Source organism: Spea bombifrons, chromosome 1 (assembly GCF_027358695.1).
Source record: "Spea bombifrons isolate aSpeBom1 chromosome 1, aSpeBom1.2.pri, whole genome shotgun sequence".
Classification (NCBI taxonomy): Eukaryota; Metazoa; Chordata; class Amphibia; order Anura; family Pelobatidae; genus Spea; species Spea bombifrons.
Window position 1 is genome coordinate 55,469,070 of NC_071087.1, and position 19,029 is coordinate 55,488,098.

The 19,029-nt window shown below is 39.1% G+C and overlaps 1 protein-coding gene across 1 annotated transcript in view; it reads left to right on the top strand.

Moving 5' to 3' along the window:
• The first annotated feature begins 793 nt into the window (after window positions 1–793).
• FRAS1 (Fraser extracellular matrix complex subunit 1) overlaps window positions 794–19,029 on the top strand; it is a 171,796-nt gene continuing 153,560 nt past the window's right edge. The window contains exons 1-2 of the mRNA XM_053461676.1: window positions 794–1,213; window positions 13,737–13,768. Coding sequence (XP_053317651.1) covers window positions 1,111–1,213; window positions 13,737–13,768 — 135 coding nt within the window. The 5' untranslated portion in view covers window positions 794–1,110. The remainder of the gene's footprint in view (window positions 1,214–13,736; window positions 13,769–19,029) is intronic.

Sequence of the window (19,029 nt, forward strand, 5' to 3'; positions counted from 1 at the left end):
AGACAAAAGCGGAGAACGAACTCAACTGCAGGAATTAAGGGGATCAGGTTGCGCGTTCTCTCCCCCACGTGACTCTGTGGAATCTCTGCCAGAGCCGCCCGTGTCCACCGACACGGAGAGATGGAAAGGTGGATGGGTGGGAGAGATAGAAAGGGAGATAAATGCACACTAGATACATAGTGAGAGGAGGAAGGAGGGAACGCGTTATACAAGAGAGAGGGAATAGACAGAGCTGCGCGCACCGAGTTAGACGGCATGTTAATGATAGACTGCTGTGTGATGAGATAGGGACACGAGTCATTTCCTCGGCGTGGATTGGCACTAGAAGCCCCTGCACTTCCCATAGAGCCCGTTACTGCTGATCACAAAAAGTGTGGTCTATAAGCAGAGGCTTATCATTCACTTATCAGACAGCGGGTGTTATTGTTCTTTTCGCTAGCAGAGAGGGATCAAGGTGTTTGCAGCTCCTGGGGAGGCTCCGGTTGCCCTGCAGGGTTGCGATCTCCCTCCCTCTGCAAGGGCTCAGGAGTAGTATGTGTAGCTGCAGGCTAAAGGCAGCTCGCCTGTGCTCGGTAAAAGCCTATCTGCCCTGACTCCTTGTCAATGCACACACCTCCCTCTCAGAGGAGGGACGAGGCTGTCCCAGTCTCTGGAGGCCAGGAGTTTTATTTCTGGGGCAGGCAGTCCCAGGAGAGGGAGGGGGGAGAGGGTGCACTGCATGCAGGGCAGGCAAAGTTAGGGGTGGGAGGAGGTGTCCTTCTGAGAGTGTGATCCTGGCTGCTGACACAATATGACCAGGTCCACCTTGCACCAGTTCACATCTGCCACCTGATCCAAACCCAACTTCTCTGCTGGACACATATACTCAGGCGAAACCCTCCCTGTAGAGGTACATTGTGGAGAGGGCTTCTCATTTAGGAGCCTGGTTACTGTAAAGGACCCGTGCGGCCAAAATGCATGCAGAAGGAGCTTTGATGAGGGTGCTGTGATTTGTGATTGCTGCCCACCATCCTCCAGCCCACTATGGCCACAGACTTTTGAATCCTGTGATCGGCGAACCAGACTGGACGTTCACAGGCAACAAAGTGACCTTTGGATATTAACCTGTTAATGTTTGGGAAATTATCTATCTCGAGAATGGATTACACGAGACGGTGGCTTCCAGTGTCAGTGGTTTTCCTGGGATTCACAACACTGTTTCTTCAATCAGAAGGTCAGTCGCTTGTTAAATGTGCACGATGAATAATATACTTTATTATATATGTGCATGAATTCATTGGAGCCCCGTTCTTGCACTTAACTTTTAATACATGGCAGGATTCCATTCTCTGTGCCTTTAAACCACAGTGCTTTTAGGTAACCCACCACCAGGGTTGCATGTACAGAATTCTAGAGGCACTCTCTTTCGTGTCAGTTAAGGGTTAACACACCGAATAAAGATAATTTGGATGCATTTCTCTTACAGCATCCCATGAAGAATTGCCCAGTAATCTGCTGTTGTCATACAAATCTCATTTTCCTCTGTTAGCACAGTGAAGTAAACCGAGTAATGGCTTTTTCAAGTTTAGAAATGAAGATCAATAAATATATATATATATATATATATATATATATATATATACCAATGCAGAACAGCAGATCAATGCAGAAGCATCATGACTTAGCTAATCTATTTCTTGTGATCACAATAAGCATAATATATTTTCAATTACAAATTAACATTATTATATATTTATTATTTTAATCACATCTTCTTGTACAGTTTAGAAAAATGCATCTGCAAAGAACCAATGAGTTGGAGGCAATTTAGACTGCAAGCTCTTAGGTACTCTAATTCGGTTTATTTGCCTCCTACCCTTTATTTAAAGTTGATTCATAATCATAATTCATACACTGTCTCCTTTAAGGAGCTGCTGCTTCCAGTGAGAGTAATTTAAAGGTCTGTCAGCACTTCAAGCATCTATTACTCATTGTTACTTTTAATAAATGGATTGCCTCTTTATGATATATATATATATATATATATATATATATAAACACACACACATATATATATATATATTCCCATAGACTGCATTCTGTTACTCATAAAAAGTTTATTCCTGTTCTTCACAAGTAATGTAGCCTGTAGGCATTTTGAGATACAACCAGTACAACATTTATTACAAACCCACAATAGAAAATATTTAGCTAAATCAACATGGAAATACTTTTGACAGGTAATAGAGTATGTCCTCAGTATACTCCAGATTTTACTAATGAGGTTGCCTCAAGGCTGCTAAAGGAGCCATAAGTACTCCACTTCTCATGCTGATCAAGCCCACAAAACATATTCAATATTCTGTATGTATCAATCTACGTTTAGTCTGCATGGAGGATTTTAGTAACAAATTATTATTTATTTATGTAGTATTAACACTTTCTACATACGGTAATTAGAGACAATGTATATGGTATTGTGAACTTCAAATGATGGACATGATGGAAACACTTAGTTCCCATAGAAGAGATGGGACATTGGCCTCAGCTTGACAGGTGGCATCAATGCAAGGTAGATGACATTTCATTTGACCCACAGTCTCAACCTCTAAACCCGCTTGGGCTAAATGGTCTTAGATCAAGAAGATAAGGTAGGCTTAATTAATTTGGTTCATTTTCTTCAATGCAAACGATTCTCTCAGCTGGCACGGATGGAAGATTGAAGATTTGAAAGTTGACATGGAATTCTTCAGATGCTGAGATCTGAGTAAGGGCACAATTGAGTTAATGTTGCCAGTACACCTGGAGCTATTCTGCACATCCATGCACATGGACGCCTCGTAGGATTTCTCTGTTTATACATAATGCAGAGGCTGAATTGTGAAGATGTGGGGTGGGGAATATGGCTGTCCGCTTGTACACTTTTCTGCAATGCAACGAGAAAAAAAACACTGTTTTAACTCTCTATGTGAAAGAAGTACACGTAACCATATGCCGGTACTAAGAACTTTATGAACCCACCCCAGTTTGGACGACGCTGATCTAGATGCGTGTATGACCTATTGATATTCCATGGTTATTGGATACAGCACTCTGATGTTATTTTATCAATCACAAAATGTAAAAGAAGAGGGCAAGTCCCTTTCCCCTACCATCAGATTGAGTGGGCAAGGTTACACTTATGCCAAGCTTGTATGAGTACCAACGCCAAGAGTTTAGCAATAGCCAGAAAATTGAAATAAGGAAAATAGTAAGATGCCAGTTCTTGGGGATCTGTCACATATTACACTACAACTTATACTCGCAACTTATACAACAGGATGAACACTGGTACAGAAGGAGTATGAGGTTGTGTTCTCTTACAAGCTATTAGGAGAGCGATGTCTTTCTTGTACTTTTTATAAGCAAGTTTTTCAGTAGCTTTTAAAATAGCCTGGTTAGTGAACTCTAACTCTTCCAAGAAACGCTCTTTTCCTTCCAATCTTCCTTTGACATTCAACACTACAACACATCCGTAAATTGGAATGACATAATGTCATGAATGAAACCATAGTAGAGGTGGTCAGCATGTTTGTGTGTATAAAACAACTCACAACTTGAATTGCCGAGCCTTTGTCTGTTTATGAATGAAACCATTAATACAAAAAATGAAAGAAATTGTAGTTGTCATTATTATTGTATCTTGTATATTATAGTGTTTTAAAACAATTAGAGATAGAGGTATAACCGACCCTGGAATCCAGATCATTGTGAGCGGATTGTTGTAAGATTTTTGATTACATGATCATTAGAACTTTTGTGTTACCTGTAAAATTTTTACTAGCCGCCATAGAAGATAATCAAATGTAATGATCAGTTTTGGCAATTAATAATATAATATACCCCTAATCCCTCTGGACAGTGTTAGTAGAATTGACAAGTCTCCTCGTCCTTCCAGATCACTTTTCTACTGCGTAAAGTTTCTGAATAAAAATAATCCAACACTTGGGTTATGAGGCGATAAATGCTCCCAGTTTAATTTTGTCCACAGCTGTCCAATGCTTGATCCTAAACAACTGCCTTGAAAATGATGTCTATTTCTGCTTTTTGCGGCCTCGCTGTGTGAAGGCTGGCACCTGTTGTATGAAGCTCTCTAAGACCGGTGCCAGAATGGAATGCATTAAGGTTCTGCACCAGTGTGTAGACCGGCATCAGGAGATATTCCTCTATTTTGCAACCTTCTCCACCGTAACAAAAAAAAAGGGGATTAATGTAGCAGAAAAATATAAGGCAGTGCCAGGGCCTGCTGTTCCATAAGTACTCTGTTTGTTTTAGTGAGATTTCCATCCCCCAGAGATGCCGAGTGGGGGGAAGGTGCATTAAGGTCAAGCCAGAGATTGTGCTGAAGTTTTTTGTTTCCCACCTTTTGATTAACCAACAAGCTTTCTTTCTGTCTCTCCCTTTCATTCACACACTCTGTTTTCCCCGACTCTCTCCTTTCTTTTCTCCTTTCCTTTCATACGCACATTTGAAGAGCATGTCAGTTTTTTAAACGACTGTGCTTAATATAGAATTATGGAATCCCTTTTCTATGGTAAAAACACTTTGTAGGCCACATAAGCCCCATTCCCTTCTAGTTACATTGCCTTGAGCCTGTCTAGCAGGCTGCTATTTCTTCTGTCACACTCCATTCTTTATGGTTTCTAAACATTTTTCTTTATTAATCACGTTGGAAAGAGGCATGATTGTCCATATAAACATTACAAAAAATAATAGATTTTTTTACAAGTATGTGCCCACAAAACTTCTTTCCTGCGGAGCCGTATGTGTTTGTTAACTGCTGATACGGCAGAATTGCAAATAATAATAAAATGTGGGAAAAAAATCTTGAGTTTCTAATCCAGGTATTACTAGAAAACAAATGAAAATCACAAGGTGGGTGGCAGATACGGTTATTGCGGCTGCACAGGTAGTCCCATTATGGAGTCAGCTTTGAATACCAGGGAAGAATAGGCTTATCTGAAAACAAGTTTTGAGGAAGCTTTTGAAAAGTTTGTAAGTACAGAGGGGGGATGGTGCGTGACGGCAGTAGCCAAGACTTGGATTTAAAACTTTTAATAAGTGTTCGAAGGAACAGATTAGGAAAAAAAAAAAAAGGCGGTAGGTAAGGAGTTAACTACTGGGGTTATTTAATTATGATGGCAGAAATAGCAAGAAAATCTATCAAAGAACAGTGCACTTTTCCTTTAGATGTGCTTACACACCATAACGCCTAGAGTTATTTTAAGAGGTTTTGAAATGTCTAATTTCTAACACAGACAGCCCCACCGTACAGACTACCCAAGTGCTTAGGTTGTAGTGAGTGAAGGCACGCTGCTAAGGAGGTCTAAGCCTATGGAGGGTAAGACCTAGTGCTCCTTCCCAAAAGATTCAACAACCGGCACTAAAACGTTAAGCCTGTGGGTCAGACCCTAGTGCTCTTCCCACCATACTGCTATGGTTCAGGCTTCATCTTAAAAAAGGAATAAACAGAAGGGGAAGAATGTGATTAGGGTATAGGGGGCTATAAAATGACGAGGAGAATGATAAAAGTGAGGAAGTGGTTTAAGCAAGAAACTAGCATGTTAAAAAAAAGAGGATACAATGAAATAAGAGAAAAGGGTTAAAAAAGACAAGAGACAAGCAAGGTGGGGTGGAACAAATGGCAGGCAAGGTTGAAAACGTAAGTGAGAGGAGAGAGTATCGGGATAAAAAGGGAGGAGGGTTAAAAAGAAGATAAATGGTTAAAAAGGTGTGTGTGTGTGTGTGTGTAGGTAAGAGAAAATGTGAAAAAGTAAGAAGATGGAATACAGATCAAAAGGTGAGGAAATTTACCGTTGAGAATTAAGCAGGAGCAGCTGCATATTCTCTATAACCATTTATATCCCACCAATATGGTGGAACCAAAAACCAACAAAAAGTGCAGTTACATAAAAAATATTCTCCACCTACCAGCCCAAAGACCGTCATAACTACAGTAAAAAGGTAAATGCATAATGCAAGGAACAGCACCCCTTGCCAACCCACCACTGTGGAGTTCAAACAAGCTTGAATCGTAAAATATCTGATAGAAACAGCTGTATGCAAAGAAATTCGAGAACATGGCCTAGCCACAGATTCTGTGTGTTTATCGTGAGCAAGATGTGAGAAAAGCCATGTACTGCATAGAGTAGAGCAAGAGAAGATACGCTCATGTCAATATAGACACATCTTCCCAACGAGACCCTTTGTTGCTGGGACCTGAAACGTTGATTGAATATATTAATCTATAAATAAATAGCTTTACAAAAAAAAAGACATTTCTAAAAATGATTCTGCTCTAAAGTGCAAAGATTCCAGTGCACTGTAGAAGTAGTAGGTCATAAGGTGGATCATCTACCCATTTTTACATGGGCTCCCTTATTTGCACAAGCCTGCTACTTTATACATGGCTTTGAGCGCTGCATACGGTCGGAATTGCATGTTCCAGAGAGCCAGCTGTTTCAATCTTGTTAGATATCATCAATGCAGGATGGGAACAGATCTAACTCATGTTCATAAATCTGAGAAGATGCAGTAACCCCCTTCGCGATTCCGTCTTCTTTTGTATATTTGTCACGCTTTGCAGTTCACTCATACAGCATCTTTTTTTTTAAGCAAAAATAATACTTACACGTATAAATGCCCTTGCAAAATTTCCAAATCCATACAATATTTTTCCAGTATTATCGGAACATGGCAACAACTAATATTTCAGAACCACTGTTGGGAATATTTTTTAATTATATATGAAAAATCTTCATTACAGGAGTTTTTTGACAAAGATTTTAAATTAGAACTGTCACTAAAATTTCAGAAGGTATGGTGCCCTTAAATTTACAAACCATATCCGACAAACAATCTGCTGATGGGAGATACATAAATAAATGCAAGTTTTATCCCCAGACATGATATTCTAGGTCTTTTTTAAATCTCCTGGGATGATCATAAATATAAAAATAACAGTATGTTATAACAGTATAATATGTGTTTTAAACATACAAATATGTGTTTTAAACATACAAATAACATACTGATCCTTATCCTAATTATAATACCGTAGGAGTAGATGAGTGTAAAATAAGACTTTATAGACCTCTGTGTTATTATTCGTATACTGCAGGCCTCACTCGCCTCAGTTAAGTTTCTTGATTAAAGAGATGGTGCAAAAATGGCATCCATAGGAGAGTTGCAAGGTGAAAACCACTGTTGACCAAAAAGAACACAAAGGCTCCTCTCGCATTTACCAAAAAAACTTGATGACCCCTCCTCAAGACTTTTGGGATAATATTCTGTGGACTCATGAGTCAAAAGTGGAAGTTTTTAGAAGACATTTGTTGCATCTGACGTAAAGCTAACATAGCATTCCACAATCAAAATGAAGGTTTTGGAGTGGCCTAGTCGAAGTCATGACTTGAATCCGACTGAAATGCTGCCATATGACCTTTAAAAAGGCTTGAAAACCCTCAACCAGAATTAATCCGCAGCAACGTAAGACTCATTGTCTGTTATCACAAACAATTAATTGCAATTGTTTCAATCAGGTTTTGAGGGGCAATTCATTTTTTTCACATGAGGTGCTTTTGTGTTTACTCAAATTGTCTTTGTCTTATATTCAAATTAGTTGGATGATCTGGAAGATTTAAATATGACAAGCAAAATAGACAAAAGAAATTGGGAAGGGGCAAATACTTTTTCATAGCTCTGTAGAGCTATGTGTTAGCACAACCATGTACCATATCTATTTGCTATTCATTAATTCAATTTGATTTTAGGTGGCATGTCTACCTTAAGATGCAGGGATCCCCAACTTCTGTCACCCAAGCTTACGTTTTTAATATGTCTCGTTCTATCCTTCATTCTACCCACTCCCTTTATAAAGACGTATACAAACGTGCTTTGCTGATATGGTTATAATAGGTGTCGAGAGAATCACACTTTCACGCGACCTGAGGCACTAGATCGCACTTCGTGCTTTGCGGAGATTAGGGTGCCATGCCTGGATCTCAGTGGCTCTGGGCCGTGCAGTGTGATTTGTAAACTTTTTCTTATCTATAGTACAGGGCATGCTTGTCAAGCTACATTCCTAAAAATCCAACAAAGCGTAGATGTTCAAGATATGCATGCATTTGCACAGAGGTTTCAGTCCCTTTGGCTGTGTTACCTACGTAAAAATAATACGGTTAAGCTAAATATATATATATGTTTATTGCAAAGTAACAGAATGTTGCAGAACCTTGTAATACCTTTAATTTGGACTAACATTATTTTATAGTATTTTGTAATGACAAGCTTTCAGGAATCTTCCCTTCATTAAATTAAAACCATTGGTATTGTGTTCAGTTGTAGTGTTAGCTATTAAAGCTGTTAAAAGGTCGTTGTAATAAGGTAAACTTTTTTGCGTTAGAACAGTAGGTATTCGATGAAATACTTTATACTATAGAAAGCACAATCCATGGTGTTTTTATTATTTATTAACTGTTGCCATACTGCGATCCACACTGTTACACTGTTCAAATAATTCAATTTAATTTAAAATAAGGTGATAAAACATGGATCAAATAACAGCAGTGGGGAGTATTATGTGTAGGAGGCCATTTTGAAACTGTAGAAACATTCAGTTCATGTCAGGTAGGAAGTGATAGGAGGGTTAAGATTTTAGACCACTGCTTCATTGTATGTTGCACTGGGAATTCCACACACAGCCACTAGGTTGTTTAGAGCGCAGAACCTTTACTCATTGACTGTATCCTTTCATAAAGGAAGTCTCCGGCTTCATTCACGGCAATTTCTTTTTTTTTTTTAAATAAATTATCAGAAGCACTTTGTATGAATGGAGCATTGCATTCAGAACCCAATGCATCCATTAAATATTAAAAGTCTCCCGTGATTGCTCAAAATATCTGCCACTGGTTAATGATGATTCCCAAGGACTGCCTTGGGTACGTTTTTTTTTTTTATCACACTTCTACTTTCTTCATGATATTCCATGCTGTCATAATAGGTTTTTGGGCCATGGAACATCATGAAGGTTTTAAGGGGTTAATGTGTTTTAGACCTAGCTGTATAGCATTGTTGTTTTCTGAATGCTTTATTACTCTAACTCTACTATAACCCTAACCAGGATGGGAATTCCCCCTTGGCTGAATACTACCATTCAATTCCTGGTTGCTTTGGTGATTCCACCACTTTTACAATACCCCATGTTTGATTTGCATTAGTTCAGGGGGTAAATCATACTGCTTACAGCTGTCTATTATAATAGTCTCTGGCATAATACTGATGGGTTAAGTATAGTAAGAGCACCAAATAATTACCCAGCATTGTGTTTAGTTATGTTATTTAGTGTGAATTATAAAAAAAAAGTGGAATATCTGTCTACTTGTCAAAAAATTAGAACGTGACAAATGCATATCCATGCACATTGGAGATTATTTATAAAGGTGCTACAAATACATGAAAGGTGCAATGACTAAAATCACACTTGTAGCATAATGAAATGAGCCACTTTAGGGTTAGAAAAAAATGCGTTTTTGGTGTGACTGTTGCATTATGGCCAGCTTTGTTGCAAATTGTTGTACACGTTGTTTAAAACTTGTAAGCCAAAAAAACAAGCAGAACTGTAGTAATTGAAACATCATAACAACCAAAACTAATGTATTAGCTTCAATTAGTAGGGCCCATGATTGGCAGCCTCCTGGAAACCACCATAATCTTTATACGTTTTTTAAAAGTAGAATTTATGCCATTCCACTAGTAACGGGTCTTGTAATTTGCCCTTGTAATTTTCTTTTTTGTTCCTCCCCTTTATGTCATGTCTCCTCTATTGTTAATTTGCTAATATTTCACGTCACACATAGGCTATCATTTTGTCTTAATACATTTCAGTAGTGCTTTTTTAAAGCTAAAAAGGTGAGATGGTGAAAGGTATTTGTTTCACAGGGGATCGGCCATAGATGTTGTTTGTCTTTGTTATGCATATAAAATATTCTAAATTATAAATAGAATAACAGAACGATCTATTGCATGTGCCAGTGATAAAACTAGATGAAGTACCTGGTATATTCCCCTAAATATGTGTACATCTGTACTAAACCCATGCAGTGGGGAAATTAATATATCTGTGCTGTGAGCCGTAAGTGTGTCCCTGGAGTATTTGCAAACCTCATGGTTTGTCTTTTGAGCTGCTCTCTGGAAATGTAGATTTACTTAAAATAATATTTATGAACATAAAATAATTAGTATAAGCTGAAAACAGTCATCCCTTGTATTCCATTAAAAGTTATTATTTAGAGTTTGCTGGCAATATATAGATAATGGCCAATAATAATCCTTCGAAAACAATAGCAAGGCCAGTGCGTTTCTCGCAGAGGAGTAGGGAAACCTAGCCATAGTATTAACTGCAGTCATAGTGCTAGGAAGTGGTGGCCTGAAGGAACTAATTATTATTGTTTCCTAGGATGGATAGTACAGAAGGCTCTTGATTCTTCATGATGCGTTCCTTCCTAATTTATCATTATCCCACTGCTGGTACCTTTCAAACCTTGGTCGTTTTTTTAAAATGTTGTTGTTCTTCATGGTTAGTCATTTTGTTTTCATAAAAGTAAATTTTATATATTTCCATGTTGTACATTTACAGATTCGGTCACTCTTTTTTTCAGGCACTGTCCCGCTGTCTCGGCTTTGCGGGCAGTGTTGATCATGCGTTAGAAGGGAGTCCCTCATGCTTCAAAAGAAAACATTTGTGAATGTGTGTTAGACACGGGATGCTTGAAATGGTGCTTGTTTATCACTTTGGAAGTTTTGTGCATTGGCACACTATTTTGCATGTATCTGATGGATTTGACCCTAATGGTGTCTGTTGGCAAACTAAGCTTTTGTGTCTAGGGTTGGGAAAACCCCTGGTCATGAAGTGGTTATCAGTTTTAGTTTGATGACTATTGGGGAGGCTATTTTAGTATTGTCTGCCGTTTATTTGAGGTCAATTGTACTGTTAACATCTCAGCATTCTTATCTCCCTTTTAGAAAACAATTATCTTCACAGGAAATTCTTTAAATGGTCCTTCACATGGCAGCTGGTTGCATAGCCTTCAGACCTGTCCTTTTGATCTCTATGTGTAGGATTGATGTGAAGCGCCACCCGCTCCCATCATGTTTCTGCCTCCCTTATCTAATTGCAGCTAACCGTTCCTACCCATGCGGAGGGAGAGGCATGGCTAGGTGGAAGGATTGCTGTGAAGTTTCCTGATATGCCTATTTATGGTTTTCCCCAATTGGAATTTTACCAAGCGGAAGGGTGGAATTAGGTTTGGATCCAGAATGAAACATTTCCTCCAGTCAGTGACCTATCAACACTGTAGATGTTTGCTATTTGCAGTTTAATTTCTTTGAAGCTCACTTTAGCGAGTGATTTAGAAGGTACAATGCTAGCAGCACAATTATTGCTAAAATACACAACATGAACCATAGGGATAGGTAGTTATTCCCACCCAAGTAGAGCCCAGACTTGTTAAATGTATTAAATGCTTTGGTAGAATTTTAATTCAGGCTTGTTAGCCACGCTGATCTAACAACAAAAACAAAATAGAATAATGAATAAATGTTTGACTTTTATCTAATGTGGCTGCTGTGGTTTGTATTTGAATGTTTGGCAATTATTCTAATCCTTCCCTGAAATTTACTACATCATCCTTAGTATGAAGGGGTGCTTTAAACTTAGTGAGAATAGACGTAATAACCAGGTTCAAATTATTGACAGTACACTTTATTAAACGTTGTAAGTTGTGTGTGCTGCTTTGTTAATTGCTGAAACCACCTCACATGAGCCCTTTATTTGTCAAGGGGCTTGCCTAGCCTTCTGCCAACACTCCTCCAGGTTATTATATAATCTTTATATTTAACTATTTCACTGACATACCCTCCAAAGAAGTATATATATTACTCTGTGAGTACATTCATATGCATTCTTCTAAAAATTAGGTAAATATAACCTCAGGTGAACAACAACACATGACATATTGCACTGTGTCGGGATTTATGTAACAAATAAAGCCAAAATGGAGAAACCATGTGTGGAAAGCTAAGTGCACTCTTATTGCGTCCATAGGAATTAAGATGCTTAGTACCAGACAGATGCTGTTAGTCAAATGCCCTTGATTAATTGATCATCAGAAATTTTAACCACCTCTAGAAAAGCCAAAGTTTTAGCAGTTTGCTGGTCTGGAACATTCAGGTGTGCATTAACGCAATGCCAAAGAGAAAAGACATCAGCAATGAACTTAGAGAAGCAATTGTTGCTGCCCATCAATCTGAAAAGGGTTATTCAAAAGTGTAAAACATTCAAGACAGCTGCCAATCCTCCCTGGAGTGGACGTCCCAGCAAATTCATCCCAAGGTCAGACCATGCAATGGTCATAGAAATTGCAAAAACCCCAAGAGTTACATCTCAGACTCTACAGGTCTTAGCATGTAAAATGTTAAAGTTTAAGACAGTACAATCAGACATGGTTTGTTTGGAAGGGTTGCCAGGAGAAAGCCTCTTCTCTCTAAAAAGAACATGGTAGCAGGACTTAGGTTTGCAAAGTTGCATCTGACTAAACCGCAAGACTTCTAGAACAATGCCCTTTGGACAGAAGTGGAGATGTGTGACCATAATGCACAGTGCCACCTCATAGCAACTGTTAAGCACGGCAATGGAGGGATGATGATTTGGTCTTGTTTTGTAGCCACAGGACTCGGGAACCTTGCAGTCATTGAGTCAACCATGAACTGAATACCAAAGAATTCTAGAGTCAAATGTGAGACCATATGTCTGGTAACTAAAGTTTGGCTGAAATTGGGTCATGCAACAGAACAATGATACCAACCACTCCTGCAAATGTGCAACAAAGTGACTGAAAAAGAAAGGAATACAGGTGCTGCAATGACCCATTCAAAGCCTAGAGGACACCGCGATTGAAATGGTGGGACCTTAAGATAGCTGTGCATAAAGAAATATCCACAAATCACAATGAACTGAAGTAACATAAAGAAAAGCAGGCCAAAATTCCTCCACAATGATGTGAAAGACTGATAAAGTCATACAGATAATGATTACTTCAAGTTATTGATGCTAAAGGTGGTTCTACAAGCTATTGAATCATAAGGTGTACTCAGGGCCGGCCCAAGACATAATGCCGCCTGAGGTGAAGTTTAAAATGCTGCCCCCCCGCCGACGTCATTATCTAACCTTCCTCTCCCTCCCTCGATATTATCTACCCCCCCCGTTGTACTTGGAATTGTGCTTAGGATTTTTTCCATAGAATATGTTTCATGGCCATAAGGAATACCAATAAATAAAATATGTACTTTTTATCTGTTGATGTTTTTTTTATTATTCATTGAACGTTTTCTTTGACATTATCCAATTATCAAATGGTAGCTCAATATGTGGCATCTAAAAAAAGGGCAGTATTAATTACATCCACGATGGTTGAACGAAAGTGAGTCATGAAAAAGCCATAAATATATTGGCTTCTTAGGGCCTGCCTGTAAAACTGCAATGTAGAAGTGAGTGGCTTTCTGTGGAATACAAATCCACAAGGCAGCTGACCAAACTTGTCACAAAGCAAGTTTCATTTTTGAAGCTTTAAATTCTATCCATTAAACAAATCAAGCTCTTAGTGGTCCTGCCATTTTATCTCCAGAATTTCTAATGGATGATTTTTCTCTCTCCCTACCAGGTGTCTGTGTCCACCAGGGCTCCTTGTTTGCGGTAAGTACATTTTTATATATTTCTTTTTTGCATTATACTTGGCAGTGGTGAAAGATTATCACCATTTTAACATGACAATGTGTTTATTCAGAGAACACTGCACATTTGGAATATTTTAGCAAGCAGGGCCCCACTGAACATTCCATTATTTTAGTATCTCATAAACTTCACATTGCTTGTCAGGTGTATGTCTGTTAAGCGCAAACATTTTTGTACATGTTAGCTCGTGTAGAAATAAAAAAAAAAACCCTGCCTTTAGGAGCATATACAGTGATGTCATATAATGTAGTTAACATAGTAATTTAGGTTGAAAAAGGTCCATCAAGCTGTTGATCCAAAAATCATTCAAGTGATTCCCAATTGTGAATCATAAAGGGAAAAAAAATACCTGGCTGACTGCAAGATGGCATTCTCACTGGAACCTTGTCCGTATTAACCTTTATGTATATATATATATGCTTTCTTAAAGTCATCCAGATAACTGTTGGGTGAAGAACACTGACCACATTTACTATATTGTATTCCTATTATATTGCCTGTGCTTCACACGTCTCAAGATGGTGTGATGAATAATTTCACTACTAGGTATGTCCTGTCTACCCATTGTATCGCACTACAGAAAATGTTGGTGCTTTATGAAACAGTAAATAATAATAATAACAGGTCACAGAAATCAAGGCCTTGCATACTTGCTGGGGTTCCTCTGTATCATACGTGTACTTCTTGAGGTGACTGTAATAAAGGTTGGTGGCCCTTTCTTACATCTGATAGAAGCAATATTTATGAAATTCTTGGAAGTACTAAAAGTGATGTATTTACTGTTTTTTTTTTTTTCTTCCACAAATCCCTAATGACAAAATATATCTCCGGGCAGGCATTCCTTGTCAGTAAAAGTTTCAAAAACCATAAACCTGTCTGTTTTCTGTATAACTCTACTATGGAATTCTACCAAGCATTTAAAATGATATGACACGGAATGCAAGCGTTAGTGGTGAAAATGTTACACCTATGCAAACTGAATCCAGTTTTATTATTGAAATGTACAGCTGCTGCCTCTTTGTTGTACTGCTGTGAACTACCGTGCCTGTTCACTAAAGAGCGTAGTTTCAAGCCACCTTATAATTATTACTCATTTTTCATTCAGTAATTTGAACAAAAGCCTAAATATGACTCACTCCCAGTTCAAAATTCTATTAGGGCCTTGAGTTAAGGCGTACCTGCCATTGTAGAGTATTTCACCTATACATTGTGCTAGTGAATTGGCTAACAAATGTATAAGAGAAAAGCTATTTCATAATTAGCTATATCTTCAGAAGCCGGCACCTGCAACAGTCATGTAATAAGAACTTTTTATATGATCTTGCGACCACGGTTTATATGTAATATGTTATGCTTACTTTGTCATCAAAGCACCGGTCCAGTTTATGCTGCAGAATTTTAGTTGTGCTTGAAGTATGTTATTTGTAAAATATATATATATGCCACAGTACTCCCAGGGACCTGCTCGGGTAGGACTACAATGGTATTTTAAGTCCTCCATTTCCACATAGGAAGCATGCGCTTACCGCTGCTAACAACGTTTCTGTTACAATCACCATACGTGTGAAATGCATCTGAATGCCAGATTAATGACCGTGACATAATGTATAAAAGCTCCCTCAACTAAACAAAAAGCATTTTGCGGTTGGAAAAAGTCAAAAGTGAAAAAGTCAAGACACAGACAATAAGTAATACAATATGTACCCTGGAATATAAACAGAAGCATATTCCATTCAATTTACATATTTGGGACAAAAAATTGTCCCTTTTTAATGAGTCATTTTTTACAGAAAAGTCATGGAGTAGACATTATCAGGCATTAATGCAGTGATGGGCTGTCTTACTCATACTGCTGAGGACTTTCTTTTGAATTGAAACTGTTGACTAGCATGGTAATGCCATACTTTTCTGAACATAATTTGTTAATGTCTGTCAACATTAAAGTACCTTTTGTGAGAATGTACATCATTTCAAAGTTATATATTTTAATTTACCATGAAATGACACAGTAACACCAAAATTACCTAATTCCATGGTTCTTGTGACTTATGTTGTAGCGATATCATTACCTTTCTGTAAGACTTCAGCTAGGGTGACTTGTGTAATTTTAGTAACAAATATCCCTAAAGAAATGAGTAATCTAAATAATTCATAACAACATATATTGCACAAGGTTGTTGGATTTTATTTTCAAATATCCTCAGTGAAATGACTTTCAGTGCCCCAAGCACCATACTCTAGGCTCCAAAGGCAAACGATCCTAGTTTGATTAGAGCCACATCAGTAGAAACTGCTTTAATTACAGTATCAGCTAACCCATGATCCAGGCTAATAATAAAAAACGATCAGAGTGAGATAACTGCCACCATAGAGTATTTGTAGAGCTTTCCACAGTCTTACGTGAGTATATCATAGGGCTTGGTTTAGTGGGTATATCTATATCTACACACACATATTTATAAATACATATATATATATATATTGGGAAAGCCATAGCGAAATCATATGTATTGTTGCTAAAGGTAAGATAGAGGACAAATATTATGGAACATACCTAATGATGCTGGGTGTGGTATAATATATTATTATTATTATTATTATACTTTATAAAGCGCCGACAGATAACGACAAGTACAATACAGCAATTGACATACAGATACAAGAGGAATGGATAAGGGGTGAGAAATAGGAGGTGAGGAGTGCGTGGTAGTGAATGATGTTAATGTAGGGCGGGATAAGGGTTGTAAGTGGGTGAGTGGGAGGTTTTGATGTTATATGTCAGAGGTAGGCTTCCCTATATTGTTTTAATATATTAAAATGTGAACCACTATAGTCTTAGGTATGTGTTTTGACCTGTTTACCACAGATTAACAAAAGACAGTTGCCCAGGGCCCTTACATCCTCAGAGCCCTATACATAATTGCCCCTTTCCCCACCGATTGTTTTTCAGCGCTATGGCTAATGCCTGAGGCGTCAGAGTGTCAATAGAGACAGAGAGGCTGCCCAGAACATTAGGAGAAACTGAGAAGGCTGGATCTAGCCATCAGAGCTACCTTTAATCATTATGAGGACTGGGGCAAAACTCCTCCAGTTGTCCCTCATCATCCCAGTTATACCTGGCCCAGAGCTACCGTTATCCTTTGTGGTGCAGTGCAATTAAGGTGGAGGTTTCTTTGGCACCTAGCGCAGACCTCTCCACTAGCAATTGATCCCTCACATTCTGTGCACCACCTGCTGTTGGGCTCCGAGATATAATCTCATATGCTAGAGCTTGCCAACATCAGGTGATGCATAGTTAGCAAATAAGGAATCTCTAGTGAAGAGGTTTGTGTCGCCCACTGCCCATACTTCCTTCTTGCTTTGTAGACCTCCACCTGTAGACCTTGGCAGCGGTTGCCCAAGGGACAGCTGCCATTGACCACTAAGGTAAGCATGAGCCTAGAGTAGGTGTCCCTTCTGTCCCGCCTTTAAGACTATCATAGATAGACCATCCAATGTGAGCGCTACTGGAGTTGTTTTAGTAGATTTCATTTTACTCTCTACACTAGCCACAGAGAACTAAAAGATCTCATGAATGATACAGAAATTAACTTAATTGTTACAAAGTAAAAATTAAAATGTATCTAGGCGATTCACATCATTTATTCTCTTAGATTGTGTCCTGCAAATTGGTAATCACACTCATTGGGGAATACCATTATGCCTTCAAGTGGTAAACATTTCCCCTGAGGATCTAAAATGTCTTTTCATTTTGCTTTGACGCATTGATATGCCTTTTTCTGTGTGCTTTTAATTCTTTTATTCTTATTAGTTTTATAGTTTCATATGCATTGAGTAACCGTCAGCGACTTTTTGTCATTTACCAATACACAGTCACAAGTTGATAAATATGCATTAGAACTGTTTCCCTGCCATTTGCAAAACAGTAACAAGAAAAAATTACCCAGAATGTAAACAGCAAGAAAGCAAATAATAATATAATTCAAATGGTCATTAGGGACCAGTACAAAACAAGAGATTTCCTTCCCGTTTGCAGAATATTATGCTAATATAGCTCTAAATAGTATTTATTTCAATAAAATGAGACATCTGGTTATTTAATTGCAGCTCCTGGCAACTCATGGAGTTGCTAATTCTTTTATACAGCTACTTTGTTCCTATTTTCTCCTGGGCAGCTGTTTTCCTGCTTGAAGACATAAAATGAGTTCATCTTTCCAATGGCTCATTCATTTTTTTGCAGGATGTGACTTTTTAAGATCAGAAAAGGCAGAAGCGCAAACAAATATCTCCTGGTTTTTGCCAGAACTTAACTCTTGTAGTCTAACCATCAAAAGGTACATACCGGTATTTATATATATATATATATATATATATATATATACCGTATTGGCTCGAATATAGGCCGCACTTTTTTCCCCCACTTTAAGTCTTTAAAGTGGGGGTGCGGCCTATATTCGGGGTCTAGCCCCCGACGCCCGGGACATGCAGTCCTGGGCGCCGGGCAGGCAGCGGGGTTAGGATACAGATCCCCCGCAGCGGTGCAGGGGACCTGCATCCTACTCCCCGATACGCTCAGACAGCCTCCCCTGCCGACACTTTCCACGGGGGGGGGTGCCGGCACGGGAGGTTGTCTAAGCGCATCGTGCGGACCGTCCACACGATGCGTTTTACCTCTGCCCACCCCCGACTTACCGGAGCAGACTCCCGATATTACTCCCCGATACGCTCAGACAGCCTCCCCTGCTGTGTCTTACGGGGCTGGGTGGGGACATCTACGCAATACGCGTATACAACTTCCAGTGCCGGCACCGGAAGTTGTATACGCGTATTGCGTAGATGTCCCCCGCCGGCCCCGCAAGACACCCGGGACTCTGCTCCGGTAAGGGGGGGGCGGCAGAGGAGGACAGTGGCAGCGTATCTCGGCGAGGGAGGACAGTGGCAGCATATCTCGGGGAGGGAGGACAGTGGTAGCATATCTCGGGGAGGGAGGACAGTGGCAGCGTATCTCGGGGGGGAGGACAGTGGCAGCATATCTCGGGGGGGGGGGACAGAGTGGCAGCATGTTTTTTTTGGTGCTTTTTTAAAGGAAAAAACTTTTTCTTTAAAAAAGCACCAAACTTTTAGGGTGCGGCCTATATACAGGGGCGGCCTATATCCGAGCCAATACGGTATATCCCTTTTTAATTTGGAAAGTTATAGGTTGTTTTATCGGCAGGAATCAT